We start from the raw sequence: 19,473 nt of genomic DNA, 5'->3' as shown, positions 1-19,473 counted from the left end.
CTGTGCTCAGGTCTGCCTGCGGACGGGAGAGTGGTGAGCAGTCTTTGTTTGGATTTGAGAGAGAGTTTGGAAACTGTGGAGTGTCCTAGCGGAGTCTGGGACCATCACAACTGTTGTACTTTGACTTGGAGCCCTACCTGTGCCCAGATCTCGACATTTAGCGGGAAAACGATAATAAATATTTTTATATCAAGGCAATTATCATGGTCTCCATGTCCTCCATTGCAGACCTGCTTTCAGTCTCCCTTTCCTCCTCTTTTGATCTCCTTTTCTCTCTCCCATCAGTTTGCATCCCAGGCAGGTGCACCTGTTTACCATTCAGTGGTACCATTTCAGTCAGGCTTTCACCAGAACATTACTCATGTGTCGCTTTTGCTGTTTTCAGTTCTACTTTTTGATGGACTTGCCTGCTTGTCTCCACCTCCTCTTCCCATTAGCTGTGCCTGCTGGATGTTCTTACCTGACTCTGTCTCTCATGTGTTTTCTGGAAAAGAAACCCTGTCTTGGAAATCTGGAGTGTAGGAGCTGACCCATTTTTAAGAAAGGAAGACAGAAAGCAGAGAAATAACAGGAAAGACTCTTCTAACAATCACAGACATGACTTACCGACCTGAGATTCTGCTTTTGACCTCTAGTGAACTCCTGGTATTGTGAAATAATCTAAAGTTTTTTCATTAAGCCACTCAGTTGTGTCATGTGTTTGATCTCTCTTAACTGTGACAATAGCTCTGCAGCTGTATTGTCATGTTTTAGATAATGATTGTTGCGTTCAGTGTTTTTCCCTCTCAGTCACATATCTTCATTTTCAACAGAGTTCTTGATTTTATTACTACAATGATGTTATTTTCCATCCAGATAATTTTAACACCTGCTGAGTCACAAACAGCTTCTCACATCAGTGATGTGATCTTACACTATTTTTGAAAGGGTAGTCCTGTTTTTCTCTCTCTTTCACATGGCAGTGAAAGAGTAAGAGCGCTTTAATGTGGAAAATGGGAAACTGCTTGCTCACCTGAAAATGATCCAGTGCTTGTTGAACTGTTTCTAACAGGCACATTGGTAAGGCCATTTCACATTTGTCCCATTCCTATAGTCATGTGAAAGTTTTCACAGCACTCTGTTGAGGCCTGGGAAGCTCATTCACTCAGTATCTTAGAGAACCACCTTCAGCAGCAATAACTTGAGGAATGTCAGCACACTGTTCTTCATGACTTCCAGTTAATTAAGGGTATGAACAGTTTTGTCAAGATCTTGCTAAAGAATTTCAATCAGGTTTAAGGTCTGGACTTTGACTTTGATAGCAACGCCTTCATTCTTTTCTTTTTCTGCTCATTCTTTAGTGAATTTTCTGTTTTATTTGGGAATTTTGTCTGTTGCATGAGCCAGTTTCAGCCAAACTTTAGCTGTCACACCAAACTTGCCTGACTCTTATGAACTCCCATCCTCCTCGTTTTTTTTTTTTATCAGAAATGCCCTCTCCGCTCTCTAATCATTAGTACACCTAAAGGGCCCTGGGCTAACCCCAGAGACAACAATCCAAAAAGCCAGGAAGCATTCAGCCGTCTCAGTCAGGCGAGAAAACAAGCTGAGAAAACAAAGGTGTCTTCAGTTTACATCAGCATTTCACTTTGTCAGTTTTGAACTGCAGTTAGTGTCAGTGGGCATGAACAGTTCACTTTTGATAGTTTTCATTTTTCAAGCGCTGCTATGTCTTTCCTGTAACGAGCCGCCTTTCAACTGATCGTGTTATATTAATTCCTTCACTGCTAACAATTTTTGTGAAGCCTTCAAAGCCATCCTCTCTCCACCCATTTGAAGCCCTTTTGTGTAATATTTGGCTCTGGCTTTAAGTTCGACTAGTAAATTGACTCAGTGGTTAAAAACTGTTTTTCTATTCAATTCAATTCAATTTTATTTATATATCGCCAAATCACAACAATAGTCACCTCAAAGGTAGACCCTACAATAATACATACAGAGAAAAACCCAACAATATGACCCCCTAATGAGCAAGCACTTTGGTGACAGTGGGAAGGAAAAACTCCCTTTTAACAGGAAGAAGCCTGCAGCAGAATCAGGCTCAGGGAGGGGCGGGGCCATCTGCTGCGACCGGTTGGGGTCAGAGAAGGAAGACAGGATTAAAGACATGCTGTGGAAGAGAGAAAGAGATTAATAACAGGTATGATTCAGTGCAGAGATGTTTACCAACATATTTGAGTAAGAAAGGTGACTAAAGAATAAATACTCAATGCATCATCTCTACTTCATATCGAAAATTAAGCATTTCCTTTCTGTGAGAGATTGTTATTCATGCTCTAATGTCCTCCTGCTTGAGCTACTGCACTTCACTTTACAATAGTCTCAGTCAGTCTTCTATTTCCTGTCTCCAGCTTGTCTGAAATGCTGCTGTTAGTTGAAACTGAAGTGACATTCACACTGATTTTGCACTGTTACCAGCATGGCCCAAACCAAAAGGAAGATGTTGACTAAAATGCCTCGGACATGTGCCCGTGTTTTCAAAGAGAAATAAAAGCTCTACTTTCAGTGTTTTACTATGTAGTCAGTAGTAGACTCCAAGAATATGAGAATGTGAGTTTGTGTGTGTGTCTGTGCTAGTCCTAAGAAGAGTGGAGGAGAAACAGAGTGAAGAATAGTAGATGGAGGAAAATAGAGATGGACATGTCAGCTGCGTCGCTGTGGCAACCACACCGCAAAGCAGCAGGAGTGAGGAGTGTTCAGTTACCTTTTCTTTTCTTTTGGTTTCCTGGTATTTGCTGTGATGATCTGGGATGTCACTTCAGGGACTTGCTGTCTAAGGCTTGAGTGTGTGCAAACAGTCTGCCAGGCAGCTTCCAAGAGGTGCTCGTTAACAGTGTACAGAGTAAACAGCTGGAGCCTTGACATTTAAAGAAGGCGGGTTACTGGCACACGGCGAGATTTGTCTACATTATGAGGGGGAGAAAACATGTGCTGCCAGCCACCTGGCCTTCTGCTTAAGCCACTGATCGATGCAAATATTACACATGAGAAAGAATTTGTAAAGGAATCTGTACCTGAAGCCATGATGAAGCTGTGAGCTTTATTTTGTATGTGCATTTGATTTCATCACGCAAGTTTCATAATAAGAAGAATAAGAAATATGTTATTTATCCCATATTTCAGAAATTATTTTGTAACAACAACAACAATTAACTGTATAAATTAACTTTTATAAAGTTTTATAAAAGATTTAAAAAATATTTATTATTAATAATACTAATGTATTACATATTTTATATAATACTTTCTCATTAATAATTCATTAATGAGGTGTTCTCGCCTGTAAATGGTGCACAGGGTGGTCAGGACGATCCATGAGAGATAACAGTTCAGGGACCTCTCTACCAAGAATCAAAAATATTGAATTTCAGTCTTTAGTCTTTAGTGTCACTATGTCCAATGCTGCTCCCCCTGGCAGACCACAGCAAAGCACACTTTACTCACCAGCACTACTGATAGAAAATCTCCATCACTGCAGACACTGAAGCATCTCAGTTTACTTAAGAAACAGAACCCAGACATGGACCGTGTAGCCCTCATCCTTTTCCTTCTGAAGTTGATTTCTTCCAGACCACTACACAAAATGCTCTACTAGTGCCCTGCACTCGTCCTCCTGTCCATCACTCAGTAATTCAACCAGGTGAACAGGAATGGAGCAAGCACAGTTCCCTGAAGAGCTCCTCTACAACACATCGCCCGCCTGTCTGTCTGGTAGTCAATGATCCATGGGATGGTGGGCATGTTCCTTGACATTTCCTGTTGCTTCTCTTTCCGCAGCAGCAGCTGAATTGTATTAAATGCACTTAAGAAATCAAAGAAGGCCATCCTCAACGTGCAGCTGTTCCTTCGGGATCTCTGCAGATAATCAAATGTTTGCATCATATATGATGTGAAGGCAACCGCCTGATACTTATGGTGTCAACTTTGGTACAGGATCCAGGCAAGATATTTTCCACCACACAGCAATGGCTTCATGCTGACTTAGGATCACAGACTCCTGGCTAGCTGCAGGTCCTCAGAACCTTGGGTGTGTGTGTATGTGTGTGTGAGAGAGAGAGATAGAGAAAAAGAGAGAGAGAGCGAGAGAATTCATTTTGTGGGGAAGAAGTCAAAATCACTGAAGCAGTGAGGATATGTGGAGACCAGGGTATGTAGTGGAGGAGGTAGCAGGGGGGCTGTGAACTAGATGTAGCAATGTTTCAGCAGGCTGCCCACCGGTTGTGGTTACACACCACAGTGCTTAAATAGAACAGGAAACTGACTAGCCATTATAACAAATGACTGTCTTTTCCTCTTCCTCTAAATTTGTATGTAAATCACTGTGCAAGTCCACCAAATTAGAGCCAACAGTAAAATAAAATTATCCACAAACGTTTAGGTGCTGATGCAGCTACTCACAGAAGCTGGCATGATGCCACAATAATGAATGCATTCATTTCAAAGTCTGGCTTTCCTAATTGTTGATTTACTTTAATGCTAGGGGGAATACAACTCCTAGCATTTAATATCTGAAGTCAGCTCTCTGTGAGATGCTTAAACAAAGTTTGCAATGTTCTGTATTTTTTTTTTTTTTATCAGCCAAGCTACCTTGTCTTATAATACAGCCCAGTGACTCTTGTTAAAGCAGCTATGAGGAGACTAAGACCTTCACGTTACCAACAATTAAATTCATCACACACAACAATCACAGTGTTGACAAGCATTTATGTTTCTGTCTGCTTGGTTAATGTAAGTAGAATACTTTTTGGAGATGGGGTCCGGGAGCCACCGCCAGCCCCCTTCAAGGCCTTCAGCAATTCATGTTTAAGCCATTCACCTCTATCTACTAAAACGCTGTCAAACCTCAAATGAGGACGTGGGCCCAGTGAGTGAACTCTCCTTTTATCTTTGTTTTGGTCTCCTCCACCGCCTTTGCAGACAAATATCTGGCTGTTTTGCCACAGAGACCTCCTCTCAGGGGGTTTATTGGCTAAAAAAAACCCAGCAAAACAGCAGCATTCTGCATTTAAAAATGGCACTTAAATGAGCAGGAGTGAATGGAACTTTAGGGTTTCAACCAACTTTCTGTGGTTTCACTAAACAATAAGCAGCACCTTTCATGTTAGACTTAGTCATTTGATCCATTTGAGATCCACAGAATACAGAGCTTTAAAACAACATAACCTGAAAACCACAGAGATTCTTTTAAATGTTGTCAGTGAGAGGAGAAAACGCTGAGGTTTTGAAAGGTACACTGCATGCGTACCTTTTAACTATAGTGATTTCACAGAGTGCCGAACTGCCAAAATACAGGATATGAGGAAATGTCAGATGTTATCCTCTGACGGCCTTATGTAACTCCTGAGCGTGTGTCAGGGGTAATCCTCTTACAGGGTAGAAAACTCCCCTTAATAGGAAACAAAACAGTTTGCCTCCTCTGTCCCCTGCTTTTAATAATCAAATTGCAGCTTGCGCAAAGGCCACCACACCAAAGTAATCCATGCTGGAGGACAATCCTCTGCTCTTTAATCTATGATTATTTGCATGTTCAAAATGACCAGATAGTGACAGACCTTTGACAAACAGATGTGTTTGGGCATAGAAAAACATCTTATTGATAGCAATGATTCCTTCATTTTTGTGTATGAACTACAAAAGAGTGCAAATCTAGAGTCTGTCGTAGAATTTATAGGAATTCATTAATTTGCTTTGAGCTATGGCTCTGTCTTCATCGGGGTATTATTAATATTGCAAGAGGTTGGTCAGTTAACAAAATGTGAACTGCAAATTAAGGCTCTGACTCCCTCTGTTGGTGTGGGATGATAAATGCTGGCGTTACTCAGGATTAGAGTATTTCAAATGCGCAACAATTCGCACCTCTGAACTCAATACCTGGTGGTGTCATGAAAGATTTGAGCAGTGAAAGTGATGTTAAAAAACAGCAATACAACCCTACAAAACAGAGTCCATTACAGATAAAGTTTCTCTTCTTAATACAAGAAAGAATGAATAAAAAAGAAGACTCTGTGTTAAATTTACTTGGATCTGGCACCATTTTAACGATATCAGGTTGAGATGGCAGACTTTGGAAAAGTCAGTGACAGTTTTGTAAAGAGTAACCAATCAAAAAAGTTACAGCCATTGGTTTCCCTTTTAGCCAAACATGTTAGTTATTATTTTCTTTGTTCCCTGGTTACCAAGACTCAGGAGAACGATTCAATAAAACCAAAAATTACATTTTCTGATTGTGTACTGTTAGTAGAAAAGTACTGGTTTTTACACTTGCCTCGAAAGTGAAATGTTACTTCATTTCTAGCCGGGGACAATAATCCCCTTTGGTGATGCATCAGGAACTGTCAAAACAAACATGTGGAGCTACCTGCGGTGGTGGGGGAGCAGCCAGAAGTAGCTCTCAGTGATGACTTTGACCTCAGTGTGTTAATGTGGCCCAGTGCTTTTCCACACGGGAAGAGAGCCCTGGGTCAAAATCAGGGTTGTGGACCTCATGTTGTTTGTCTTGGCTCAGAGCACTCTCGAAAAGAGACTGTTAATTTCAAGAGTTCTACTTCCTGTTAAAATAAAAAAGTAACTTGAAGTCTGATATCTTCCTCTAAAATGCGGGGTAATAAAAGTACTCTATGAAGTAGCAAAAAATAGTTACTTTACCATGTTCACTTTTATTTTAACCTTTTTATTGGGAAATATATTTTAACAAAATAATGAACCAATTGTAGAAGAAGTATGAGAGTAAATATAATAAAGTTATTATCCATTTGATTATTGCTGACTGTTTTTATCCCATTGGTTCGTATTGGTTTGCACCTCTAAACAAAGTTGACATTTTTGCCTCTGTGGTTTTACTGTGGAATTAATTAACTAGAAATATATATGAGTCTGTTTCCTTGTAGTAGGAACTCAATTAAATAAATACACCTTTTTCACTTTTTAGTGAGTGCTGACTTACCTACAATGAAAAAAAAAGTAAAAATATGTAAATAAAAAAAAAAGCTGGATGCAGTGAAAGAATTTTCCATATTCAATTTTTACAGTTGTTTCCCTATACTTTTAAACCTTGCATTAAACTTACCATGACGTTTTTTTTTTCAGTGTTAATGACTATAATGTCTAAATAAACAAACATCTACTGACTCAAGATATAATCAAGAAAGGGAAAGTCAAATGTCTTTACAATAAATAATATTTATTACTGCAGTTATCAATCTAAATTCAAGTGGAAAGCATTTCCAATATAGGCAAACTGTGGACAGTGCCATAGCTTTGATAGAATAGGTCTTTACATTACTTTATTTTTCTTGCACTACACTATAGCAGAGCATATAAGCCTGACATTCATTTAAATACATTTATTTACAGTAAAGCAAAATGTGAACTCCCTTAGCAAGAAGAAATGTAAACAGGGTTTGTTACCTAGTAAGCTCAGGAGAGTAGGTCCTCTCATCTAAAACAGAAAATGTGGAAAAGTTTCATCTTGCTTAAAATCTACATTCAGGATCTGAAGATGTACCCTGCTGAGAGCCCAAACTGGAGGGGAAAAAGTAGCAAATCCCACTGCCAAATGTTCCAGAGCACTTCTCTTAGTTTTGCAGACATAGGCTCCAAAGTCACTGTTACGGTGAGCTAGATGCAGTTCAGAAACTGTCCAACAGGAGGGGCTGGTCCAACGTAGCAGGAGGAAGGGATGAGAGTCCAGTACATGCAGGAAACCCGGCACTCTCCCTCTACTGTGCTGTGAAAACCAAAGACCTGCTGACTACCTGGAAATAAGAGACACTCGTGTAAAGCTTGCAAACACCGAGAAACATTTCAAACAAACAGCTTTATTTACATTTTTTTGGATCGCAGTTTGAATACACTTTGTACTGAATATACACGGCTTTCATCCATGGCAGCAGAAAACTGCTTTTAATGTCATCTTTTGAGCAATAACTTGAACTGTAGCTTAGTAACTTTACTCTGTAATGAATTTAAATGTCTGGGTTTTAGTCCAGTAACAGAAAATGCCAATTAAAAGTGACTATAACACTTATTAAACACAAGAACCTTCATTTCCTGGTCATACAACTGTACATTTATTAAGTCGATATTAGATGGGCTTTTGAATTTCTGTGGATAGACTGGATATAGATAAATAAACCTAAACCAGGCTTTCAATCAGTTCACATTTTCAGTCAGAGCTAAACCTTAGCACAATTTGCTAGTTAGCTAGAGTAAATACAAGACTGCAACAGCTGTTCTGGTGGACTGAAATTTGTAGTCCCCTGTCAATATAAAATTGTACTTAGTAGTCAGTATAATCTTTTAGTGATATAAGTTTGCATATTATAGAATACTGCATGATGACCCTTTTATGACTTAGACTGTTGTTGGAATCAAGACTTGCTTTATAAATTCTTTCTCACAGTGATAATAGCTGAGCAAGCTGTTATCATTTCACTCCTGCCAGGAAGAGGGGAGCTGGATGCTCTTATCTTCAAGAAGAGGGGCCACGTCCTTCAGAATAACACACACACACACATACACCTGAACCACTTTTATCTTCACTCCCTACATACTAACATTCCTCTGTTAATGAATAGACGTATTCACTGTTGTATTACTTTTGTATATAAATAAAGGCAAGTGCAGGAACAAAGCGCACATCACAGGGCCCCCACTCTGGTGTGAGCGTTCTGTGATCATGCCCTTGCAAGTAAAAGCTGCAGCGTCTGTGTGTTTCTACCTTTAGATTCTTAGCTGAAGAAGTGTCTTTAGAATAAATCTCTTGACATCCCCATAAGAAGATGTTAGTTGTGAGTAAATGGCAACTACCAGAGCTGAAAATGGAAGATTCTCAATTGAATCCAACAGAATGCCGCTCGTGGTGGGAACACACGCTTCGAGCAGAGGCTCCAGCCCTCCCTTCCAGCCTGAACCAGAACCTTAACCATAAGCTTAAACCTATCACGTAGTGTTTTCCAGAGTGATTCATGATCAGAACATAAAACACATTTACATGTATAGATTCATTCCTTTCGGCTCTCATGCCTCAGAATGCGTAACATACCGACGATCTGTCACATGCGCCGGTATGTTATGCGTTGGGATGAGAACGTGGTGAGTAAAGCGGTAAATGCCACTACAAATCAGTGTAACCTCTCTGTGTGACTTAGCAGACACTTACGTCTGCATATGTCGCCCATCCACTTTATGGTATTCTAATTTTAGGCACTAAATACCGGCTAAAAGAACAGCAGTGGTCAAATTAATAACTTTAAACCATCAACATGGGTCTTCACCAGTGTACTGGTGTAACGCATTACAAAGTAAACATTACACCAGTAACTAATACGACGCATGCAAAGTAATATGATTCATCACATTACATTTGTCCATAATACTGTAATGTAATATGTTAATATGATACTAAATTCAGCAATTATATTGCATTTACAATTATCTCTTTACTTCTTTTACAAAGGTTCTTCAGTTATCAGCAACAGAAATGAAAAAAACACCCCACATCAAACACTTTTTTTTCGTCTTGTGTACTTGCACTACAATCAACTGAATTTGGGTGGAGTAAAATGGTGGAGTGGCATCAGCTTTGAGGAGTTGAGTTATGTGCATCACTTTTATTTTAATTTCACAAAAGGATGAGAATGAGAAAAGAGGAAACTGCATGTAGATAAGAAATAGCCACATTTTACTGATAAAGCAACTTTATTTTTTGCACATGTCTGCACAGACAGCATGCTAAGGCAAAGCTAGCCAAAAACCCAGAGTATATGCCGACCCCAACCCAGCAACCAAACGCTGATCTTTAATAGGCTTGATCTTCACTTAGTTGAATGATGAGTCATCAGACTTGAAGCCTCTGTTTCCACCTGTTCATGCCACTTAAGCAGAATCACTGCAGCAGCCCCTTTGAGGTTTCTTTGCTTTGTGTTCATATGCAAATACTAAAAGAAAGATTATAGGCCTGTCCTCATTAGGATAGGGATTTGGGCTGATGTGTGGGACTGCAGCCTGAGGTTTGTTAAATAGTATTTACATGACACTGTGTTTCAGGTCATTTTACAGAGTAACTGGAAAGTAATGTAACGAGTAGCGTAAAAACTTTTTACTCTTTCTGGCGAGTAATTCAGTAACATACTTACATTTAATAAAAGTAATAAAGCAATACTTTTCCTAAATAACAACCCCAACGCTGGTCTTCACAAACAAATAAATGACATCATGGTAGTCATTTTTGATACACAGCCTTATAGAGCTGAAGAAAATCTCTCTACATGTACCTGTTGGTGTGTTCAGGGCCATTCCTTATGGTGGACCCTGTCTTTCTTCTTCTTCTCGTTTTTTTCCTTTTGCAGTCTCTCCAGCTCAGCCTCATACATCATCTCCTGGATCAGGTATTTCTCCCTGCGCATTCTGTCTCGCAGGTCCTTGGGAAGGTCGGGGATCAGGTACGCGATCAGAGTCTTGATGGCAAACACCATATGCTACAAAAACAAAGAACTTTATCAGAAATCCCAGAGCTATGCTATGCTAAGAACTTTGAAGTGATAAGATGCAGTAATGCTTTTCTTCTTTGATTGTTATGTCCTAATAGGAAAGACTGGCTCTTTATCAGTTAAATGCATCACATTTGAAAGATGGTAAAAAAATTTCCGAGTGACACGTTTATTTGAGCCTCTTCTCTGATAAATACACTGTACCCGAGCAGCTCTAATCTGGATTTATAAAATGCTTTTTTTACACCTCCTAAATCTGGATTAGTTGCAATGTTACTTAGAGCGTGCGAGCTAAAATAGAAGAGTGCACTCATCCAGCCGCTGAAAGCAGGAACAGGTCGATCAGAATGCCAAACACAAGAAGCAGAACATGCTTTTTTAAATTGCATGACTCTATTTTGGTCACAGCAACGTTAGAACATGACTGGGCTTCTGAGGCTGCACTTTTCTGCAATTCATCAAATCTTTAGTCTCCAAATGATTTGAGTTGATGGGTCATGGTTAAAAATATTCACTAGAGCCATGTCTCTATTAGGCTTTTTTAGATTAGAGAAAAATATTGAGAAAAATACAGTTCTATGAAAATGTATTTAACCCCTTCATGATTTCTTACTTTTTTTGCATATTTGTAACACTTGCATGTTTCAGATCATTGAACACTTTTATTATTATTCAAAAGTAACCCCAGTAAATGCAAAATGCAATTTTTAAATTATTTTTAAGGGGAAAACAATCCATCTAAACATGACTGGTTGTGCCGCCCTTGGTAGCAAGAACTGCAATCAAGTGTGCCAACTGGCAATGAGTTTTTCAATTCTTTGTGGAGAAATTGAGGCATTCTCTTTGCAAAACTATTTTAATTTAGCAACACTGGAGAGTTTTCAGACATGAACGGCCTTTTAAGGTCAAAGATTTAAGTTCAGACTTTGACTAGTCACTCCAAAACCTGAAGTTTTGTTATTTTTAGCCATTCAGAGGTGGACTCTCTGGTGTATTTGGGATCATTGTCCTGCTGCAGAAGTGAGCTTGTGCTTCAGGGCATGACCTGATGGCCTTCAGGATTTTCTGGTAGAGAGCATAATTCATGGCTCCACCAATTACAGCAAGTTGTCCAAGTCCTGAAGCAGCAAGGTAGGCCCAGATCACCACACTGTTACCACCATGTCTGCCTGCTTGTATGATGTTGTGTTAGTTTTATGGCAGATGTGAGATAGTTTCTGGCAATTGTGAAATGAGCCTTTATGTTCTTTTTGGTCAGCTGTGGCTGTCTCCACCAACTCTCCCATGGTGTCATTGTTGCCCAGTGTCTTTCTTATTTTTGAGCCATGACCTTTGACCTTTAGGGACAATTTTCACCTGCATTTCTTTTGTAACCTCCTTGATGAGTTGCTGATGCACTCTTAGAGAAATTTTGGAAGGGTGGACTTTCCTGTGAATGCTCCAAGTTTACTCCATTTGTGAATAACGATCCCCCAGCCTTAGAAATGCCTTTGTAACCCTTCCACCCCGGTGTCGATGACTTTGTCTCTCATCTGTTCTCTTAGATCTTCTTGAGTTTCTTCAGATCGTGTCATGATGTTCCTCTTTTTGAGATCTCTTAGACCTCTTCAGCTTCTCAGACAGGTTCTATTTAAGTGAATTCTTGATTCAACAGGTCTTCCTGGGTGTGGCTCGTAATCTAAAACTAATTTAAAAAAAAAAAATATGTTTCACAACAACTAATTCACCTAGACTAAGGTCGAGGTAAGATAGCTTTTTTGATCGATGAAATCATCATTTAAAAACTGAAATTTGCATTTACTATTTTTATCTTTCTATAAAATTAGAATTAGTTTGAAGGGGGAAGGAAGGGAGTCAAGTACTTTTTCACAGCACTGCTGGTTGGTCCTGATAAATAAGAGAGAAAGGTGAAAACCTGTTGACAAAATAATAAGAAGGAATCCAATTCCAAAGGCAGCCTGCTGTCATTTGTCAGTGACTACAAAAGACTGACCTCAAAAACAATGATGAAGGCCAGCCGGGCTGCCAGGACGTGCCAGAACTGCAGAGTGTAAGAGTAAGGCTCGGCAGAATCTGGAGGCTCCCTGTAGTCACGATACCTAAAAGGAGAGGGGAAAAAGAGAAAGGTCAAAGTTCATCCTACAGAAACACTGATGACTCATTTACTCATATTAGTGAGCAGGAAAATTGGGATACTGGCAGCAAATGGGGCGTTTCCAAAATGATGTTCTGTAACTTCAGTTCAATGTGGATCTCAGTAAGATCACTCAGTTACCAGAATTGTGAATAAAGTAGTGGATTATCTTATAGTTGACCCTGTGCTTTAAGCTGAAGCCTTTTTAAAATAAACAACGTCTCTTTCCACAGTGTTTCTGTTTTCTACATACAGCTGCCTCAAAATAACAGCTTTTCACTTCTCACACCACCTGCAGTACTTCACGGCTTCTCCAAACAGCTCCGAGCCATTCGTCCTGGGGTGCGACCTCCTCTCAAAATCTGACACCCGGAAAACTGAGAGACTGGCGTTGACGTAACCCATCATGCACCTGCGGCACATATGGGAAATGATTTTACCAACTGCAGCGTGCAGCAACACAGAATTAAAGCAAAAACTGTAAAATCATCCCTCACCCCTCCCCTGCTCGGCCCTGACCAGCGCAGGGTCCGTATTTGTAGGCGTAAACAAGGCGGGGGATGAAGTCCGAGGTAACGGCGATCACAAAGGCGTTGGTGATGACGGACAAGATGCCGATGCCCTCCAAAATGCCATACCAGATCCCTGCCAATAAAGAATGATTTCAAAGACACCCCACAAACAGGAAAGTGTTTCTGTAATAAAGGAACGTACTGCATTTTACTCTTTACCTATGTCTTTGGCTTGTGATGGCAGAGGGCGTCGCCACTGTGTGACAAACTTGTAAGCGTCTAAACGGATCTCGATGATGTTGTTGATCAGCGCCAAGAGAGGGGCCAGAGGGAAAGCTGCCACGAAGATGGTGGTAAAGCCAAACTGTAAAACTGAAACAAACAGTGCAAGACTTCAGAGGCCTGCACTACAGCCGGCCACGGCAGATGCCTGGTTCTGTTTGAGGTTTCTTCCTGTTAAAGGGGGGGTTTTCCTTCCCACTGTCGCCAAGTGCTTGCTCATAGAACGCTGTCTGATTGACGGGGTTTTGTCTGCATTATTGTTGGGTCTTTACCTTACAATAAGAAGCACATTGAGGCGACGGTTGTTGTGATTTTTACTCAATTTAATTACAAGCAGGATTTGTGGTTGCCATGGTTGAGAGGGGATTTCTTAAAATCACCCCGCAATTCTTCAGCTGAGACACTTGAGTTAGAAAACACAAACACTGCAGTTGTCTTTACTCGCAAGGACAAGTGACAGAGCGCTCGTACACGTAAGAGACACTCACGGACTTGTGGTCTGTCACCGTCCTGCTTTCTTTATTTATACAAGAGAAATGAAAACATTCGTTCAGTGACATAAGCATGTGCATATGTGATTGTGTGTGTGTGTGTGTGTGTGTGTGTGTGTAAGGTCAGAACTGCTTGTTCAACTTCTTACTATTGCTTGTGGGAAGAACACGTTTCATAAAGAACGATCAGTTCTAAGCAAGGAAAAGATCATCATGCAGCATTCTATCACAAATAAACTTATATCATTAAAAGCTTATGCTGACTAAACAAATACAATTTTCTATTGACAATGGTAAATCCAGACATTTATTCTGCACAGTAGCCTGCTACCCTGAGCAAGCTACATTTATAAAATCTCTGTCTATTGACTACTCAAAGATCGAGCAGACCTCAGTGCACAGATATTGAAAAAGGCTCTGTTTGTTTACTACTGGCTGTAGGTTTTTGGCTGTTTGACATCACCATGGCTGGATCATAAAGAATAGGGATACATTTAAGGGCTTTACAATCATATCTACTCATGCACAAATATGAAGGAATGATACTGTTGACCCTGACCTTTATTTATCGAGTTGAAAACCAGTGTTGTGAGAAAGTTTGGCCTGATTGTGGTTATTAGGTTTAATGAAGCCAGACTGTATAAAGGTAAGCTAGCTACCTTGAACAACATCTCCTTTAGATGTTCATCATGCTTTCAAACTGTTTTTTTTAGACTGGAATGCAAGCATTTAGAGTCATGTTATTGGCTGCTGCATGAATGTAAGGCAGTAGTTTCTGTCCTGTTCAGCTCTTTATGACTAAAGCGTATAGTGGATTTATTTGAGCGATTTCAAATCTGGGAATGGGTGAACTTAAAAACTGTAGGATGAAAATCCAAAACAATGATCAAAAACATCAAATGCACCTTAAAGCTCCTTAAAGCATGTGGAAAAGCTTCTAGCTCTAATTCAATATAGTGCAGTGTCAGAATTACATAACATGGATTGAAGCTGCTGGGACCAAGGTAAAAAAAAACTGTTTAGATAAATTCTGAAGATTAAACTGTAGAGTGCATTTTAGGATAACCTTAAAATACAAAACTGATATCAAAGGCTACCAGCAAAGCGTATTTCATTCATATTGTGCTTGCATCCAACATACTCATCTCCAGGTATTCATCAAACAGTCCATAGGCATTCATTGGCTGCAGATTAAAATCCCTCTCCCACTGTGGGAAGCCGGCCTTTGCATTTTGGCCGTGTTCTCTCCTCAGCCTCCGCCGCGTCCACCAGTTCTGCATCAGTCTGAGTAAAAAAACAACAACAACTGGGCATGATCTTCTTGTGTAACTACACTAAGTCCAGGTGCTTCAGAACACGAGAGACTGCTGTTTTCAAGTTTAAAAGCTCTCCGGATCTGTTCTTAAACACAGTACATGTAACCATATGGTAACTGGAGCTGCACACAAGCACAGTTGAGTAATATGGGAATGTTATTAGCTAGGTAAATGACCATAAGTAAGTACTGGCCAAATGATTGATTTAAAAATAAATAAATAAATAAATACATTTATAAAAAGCCCGAAAGAGAAAAACACTTTATCAAACAACAAAAAACAAAATGGGAGTGAGACCAGTTTTGCAGTAGATGATGAATCACAAGGTTAGAAAAGCAGGATTCATTGCCTGGGGATCATGAATGTTTACCATGGCAATAGATTCAGATACGTTCAGCACCTTTTCAGTCTGACACTACCGTTTCTTGACCAACATAGACTGTATATAAACGACGGATGTACCCACTGTGATGTACCCAGCTGTGAACAACAGTTTGACAATTTTGCCATAACTGTGGTTTTTTTTTTTTTGTTTTTTAGAGTTAGAGAGTTGCCAGCTAATGCTAACACTGGCTAGCTAGCTTGGATAGCAAGATGCATTTGCAATTCAGCATTAAATAAAATGGACTAGTAATGGGCTAGAATTATATATTTTTGTAGTTACTCCATATACATACACGTAAGAGGTCGCCATAGTAACTAGCTCCATATATTTTAATTTTTACACCAGATGCTGCTTTTTGTCTAAACACATAACAGGTTTATATTATTTTAAGGTTACAGCGGCAAATGGAACTCACGGGTAGCCGAGCTCCATAAAGTTGTTCCACGTCTGTTTTAGCACCATGATGATTCCCATCTGCATACAGAGGTCAATGAGACAGCCACTAGGATGGCACTGAGGAGACAAGAAGGAGATAGCATGAAATCAAACTTTAGCCTTTGCCAACATGGTGTTTTAAAGTGTAAACAAAAGAGTTTCATTTTCAAGAAGGAATCCAGGATAGCTAGAACTAGTCACTGTTATAAGCATGAGCCTAACAGGATTTGCAAGCATCACTTGCTGGAAAACACCCACTGCAGCAATGCAAGTGCAGTTTATTTTGGAAAGGCTATAGTCACAACCTGTAATTATTTTTCATACACTTACGATTATGATTTATGCCTGCAACCTTTAGCAGCTTTTTAAATGTGCAGCCGAGGCAGTAATGTCTTTAAGGACAATAATGGTTCTGCATGGGAATGAAAGGCTGACTGAGGCTACACTTGTACTGTACATGTCACATTATAGAGACTTTTTCCATTTCTGCTGCTGAGGGAAAACATTAGCTCAGCACCTAAAAGTGTCGGCTCAGGCCTTTTGTCCCCTTAGACCACTCCACTGTATTATTTCCCTGCATGTTCCCAGAAGTACCACTTACTAATGATGGGGGTTAAATGCCTGGTGGTTAGCCATACAGTAATAGCTTAATGCCCAATTTAGAAATATGTCAATCCATAATGCCTTGAGATTATTCCCCACTGGGAAAAGGGAAGTCATTACTCACTTCTTCCAGTTTCCAGCGATTTATGAGACGCAGATATGCACCAGGTCGACCTGTGAATCTGTAGACCAAGGGTCGAAAAAAACAACAGGAGTAAGGAATAAGTAAAAGAGCACACAATTAGAGCTACATGTTTAGCGTCACTATAAGCTACGTTAAGCCCAGAGATAATAATGGATTGCATTTATATAGCGCTTTTCTAGACACTCAAAGCACTTTACAATTCCACTATTCATTCACTCTCACATTCACACACCGGTGGAGGCAAACCATGACAGATGATTGCTTTTTTGTCTTTCTTATAGGTCAGCTGTACTAAAGGATTCAGTATATTTTGTTTAAGACTTTTGGATATTCCCAAATTATGTATGACTTTAATATCACAGTAAAATATACAGGCCCCTTGCTAAACAAGGCAACTAGCCAGTGTAAGAATAAGTAATAGGAACTCAGCTACATATATTTGTGTGAAACTGGTTACATGATTCAACTAATACTGGTCCTGTCCTGTATTCGTGAATTGCCTGTGACTTACTCACCTTCCCAAAAAGAAGGCGATGTAGAAAGTTGAACTGTTAAGATTGACAAACTGAAAAAGGAACATCTTGAAAGTAAAGCTGTTCTCCCACTCGGACTCTGTCCTCGGTTGCTCTGTGGTTAAACATAAAGGAGGAGTTCATTTTAAGAATATCGTAACATTATGCATACAAAAAGAAATTGAAAAATTGTGTGTCACCAGCTTACCTAAATTGGTAAGAAGCAGAGCAACTTTTTCATAAAGCTGTAAAAAAAGGTGAAATTAAATGTATTTCTCAAGGCTTTACATTTAAATTCCATACAGTAAATTTATTGTCTAAAAATGCTGTTAAAAGCGTTAGAAAGCTATCAAAATAATGATAATGATATGTATCTGTGTAACTATTCATACAATGCATGAATTAGCCGTTACATTTAAAACAGTATTTATCATTACTGCAACCTGAAATAAATGCATTAACTATTTCGTCATTGCTCTACTTCTGCACAGTGCAGTCGAAAAAAAGAGCAGAAACTTACCACGTTAAGGAGCATGATGATGCAAAAGTTGATGCAGACTGCCGTGCCCGTGGTCGCCACCTGAGAGTTGTTCCTGATGAGAGCCCAGCCGAAGGCAGCGAAGGTACTGACAGTGATAACTCGGTAAATGACGATGCCAAACACGGCAGCAATCACCACCAATATCTGTGACGTGACAGTGACAAGAAAAAGAGAACATTTCAACTGTATATACATATGAATGTATATATGATAACTGAATACTTCAGTCTATAAACTGAGAGGTCTAGTTTTAGATGGAACAATGGAAATTGTAATTGCAGACAAAAAGCAGTTGGCACATTTAGTAACACATCTTTTACTTAATGCTCACTTGCTCCAGAAACTCACCATAAAGAATATTCCAGATGTGGAAACGATGAGGCGACTGTATTTGTCAGAGAAGGCCTGGTAAGGTTCAGGTTTTCCAGATATAGGGTTCATCCTCTCCTTCTTTGAGTATTTGGCCTCAAACTGCGGGCGTATTTCTTCCTGAAAGATAACAGACTACACATATGAGCATAAACTGCAGTAAGAAAGCGCACATTTAGCTACTGGTTAGCAGCCATTTCTGCTGAGAAGTTTTTCACAGGATTGCATAGTTGAGGGTGCAAGTCACAGGCAGTTCACAGATAAAGTAACTATAGCATTGAGGTACGTATTAACACAATCTTCACAGAAGTGGAAAGCGTAAGAACTCAACAGACTTCAGGTAGTGGGATAAATGACATGACGTGTCAATGCAATTAGAAAAAGACTGAACAAGTACTACTTTTTTTAAAAGGGTTACCACGGAGAAAGCTTCTTCTTCAGGGTATCAGCACAAATATTTAATACGAACTGTGTAAAGCACAGATCATGGGTATCATGGCATGTACCACCAACAGATAGGGGAAGTCTCTGACGTCAAGAAATCCTACCAGTGGCTAGAAAAGGCCACAGAGGTTCTGATTATGGCAGCACAAAAACTGGCCCTAAGCACCAGATCTATTTGGGCAAGAGTCTAGCACAGCCAACAGGACTCAAACTGCAGGCTGTGTCCAAAGGTGCCTGACACATAGCAACAGGATATAATAGCCAAGCTGGGACAGTGTAGAGGCACAACCAAGTGGCTGCAAACCACCCTTATATCCTCAAGCTCTGACCAAAAGCCTGTCTTCTCACGTTACGTACAAAGCAGATTGAAATTCTGAATCACATTTACATCAAAAGAAGAGCAGCCTTCAAAGAACACATTCACTATCTATTATGTGATTGACAGATGATGGTTGGAGGTTGATACACAAGACAGGAGAGAACATAAAAACCCACAGAAATTACATTATGACAGCTGTGTGGGTCTTTAGTTTGTTCGAGCTTTCATTGTAGAGCTGCAGATTTTCAGTGACTCATAAAATGAACTGAGACAGACTTGACACAGGCTCTTAGTACACCATCTCCACCTTTTTAAATATATGCTTTGAGATTGACATGGACTGAAAAGGGTATGAGTAGGCCAACATTTCTTCAGGGAAGAAGTGCTTGTTCAAGAAAAAAAGAAATAACTAGAAATATAATTGACTATCTTTTCCCTCCTAATTTCTTTTCATAC

The 19,473-nt window shown here is 39.7% G+C and overlaps 1 protein-coding gene across 3 annotated transcripts in view; it reads right to left on the bottom strand.

Moving 5' to 3' along the window:
- Positions 1 to 7,207: 7,207 nt before the first annotated feature.
- LOC102780176 (anoctamin-4-like) overlaps positions 7,208 to 19,473 on the bottom strand; it is a 55,560-nt gene continuing 43,294 nt past the window's right edge. For 2 of the 3 annotated variants that reach the window (XM_087830557.1, XM_087830559.1), the window contains 13 exons: positions 18,234 to 18,374; positions 17,865 to 18,029; positions 17,553 to 17,589; positions 17,348 to 17,459; positions 16,812 to 16,869; positions 16,065 to 16,162; positions 15,090 to 15,232; positions 13,395 to 13,547; positions 13,161 to 13,308; positions 12,956 to 13,075; positions 12,523 to 12,628; positions 10,314 to 10,517; positions 7,208 to 7,793 (listed from right to left, as the gene is read on the bottom strand). In XM_087830557.1, coding sequence (XP_087686683.1) covers positions 10,326 to 10,517; positions 12,523 to 12,628; positions 12,956 to 13,075; positions 13,161 to 13,308; positions 13,395 to 13,547; positions 15,090 to 15,232; positions 16,065 to 16,162; positions 16,812 to 16,869; positions 17,348 to 17,459; positions 17,553 to 17,589; positions 17,865 to 18,029; positions 18,234 to 18,374 — 1,473 coding nt within the window. In that variant the 3' untranslated portion in view covers positions 7,208 to 7,793; positions 10,314 to 10,325. Of the gene's footprint in view, positions 7,794 to 10,313; positions 10,518 to 12,522; positions 12,629 to 12,955; positions 13,076 to 13,160; positions 13,309 to 13,394; positions 13,548 to 15,089; positions 15,233 to 16,064; positions 16,163 to 16,811; positions 16,870 to 17,347; positions 17,460 to 17,552; positions 17,590 to 17,864; positions 18,030 to 18,233; positions 18,375 to 19,473 lie in introns of those variants that run through there. The other variant, XM_087830558.1, reaches the window with a different exon arrangement.

The sequence above is a fragment of the Neolamprologus brichardi genome, chromosome 17, assembly GCF_056152115.1.
Source record: "Neolamprologus brichardi isolate AB-2024 chromosome 17, ASM5615211v1, whole genome shotgun sequence".
Lineage (NCBI taxonomy): Eukaryota > Metazoa > Chordata > Actinopteri > Cichliformes > Cichlidae > Neolamprologus > Neolamprologus brichardi.
Note: the sequence above shows the minus strand (reverse complement) of the source record. Positions and strands in the feature narration are given on the sequence as shown.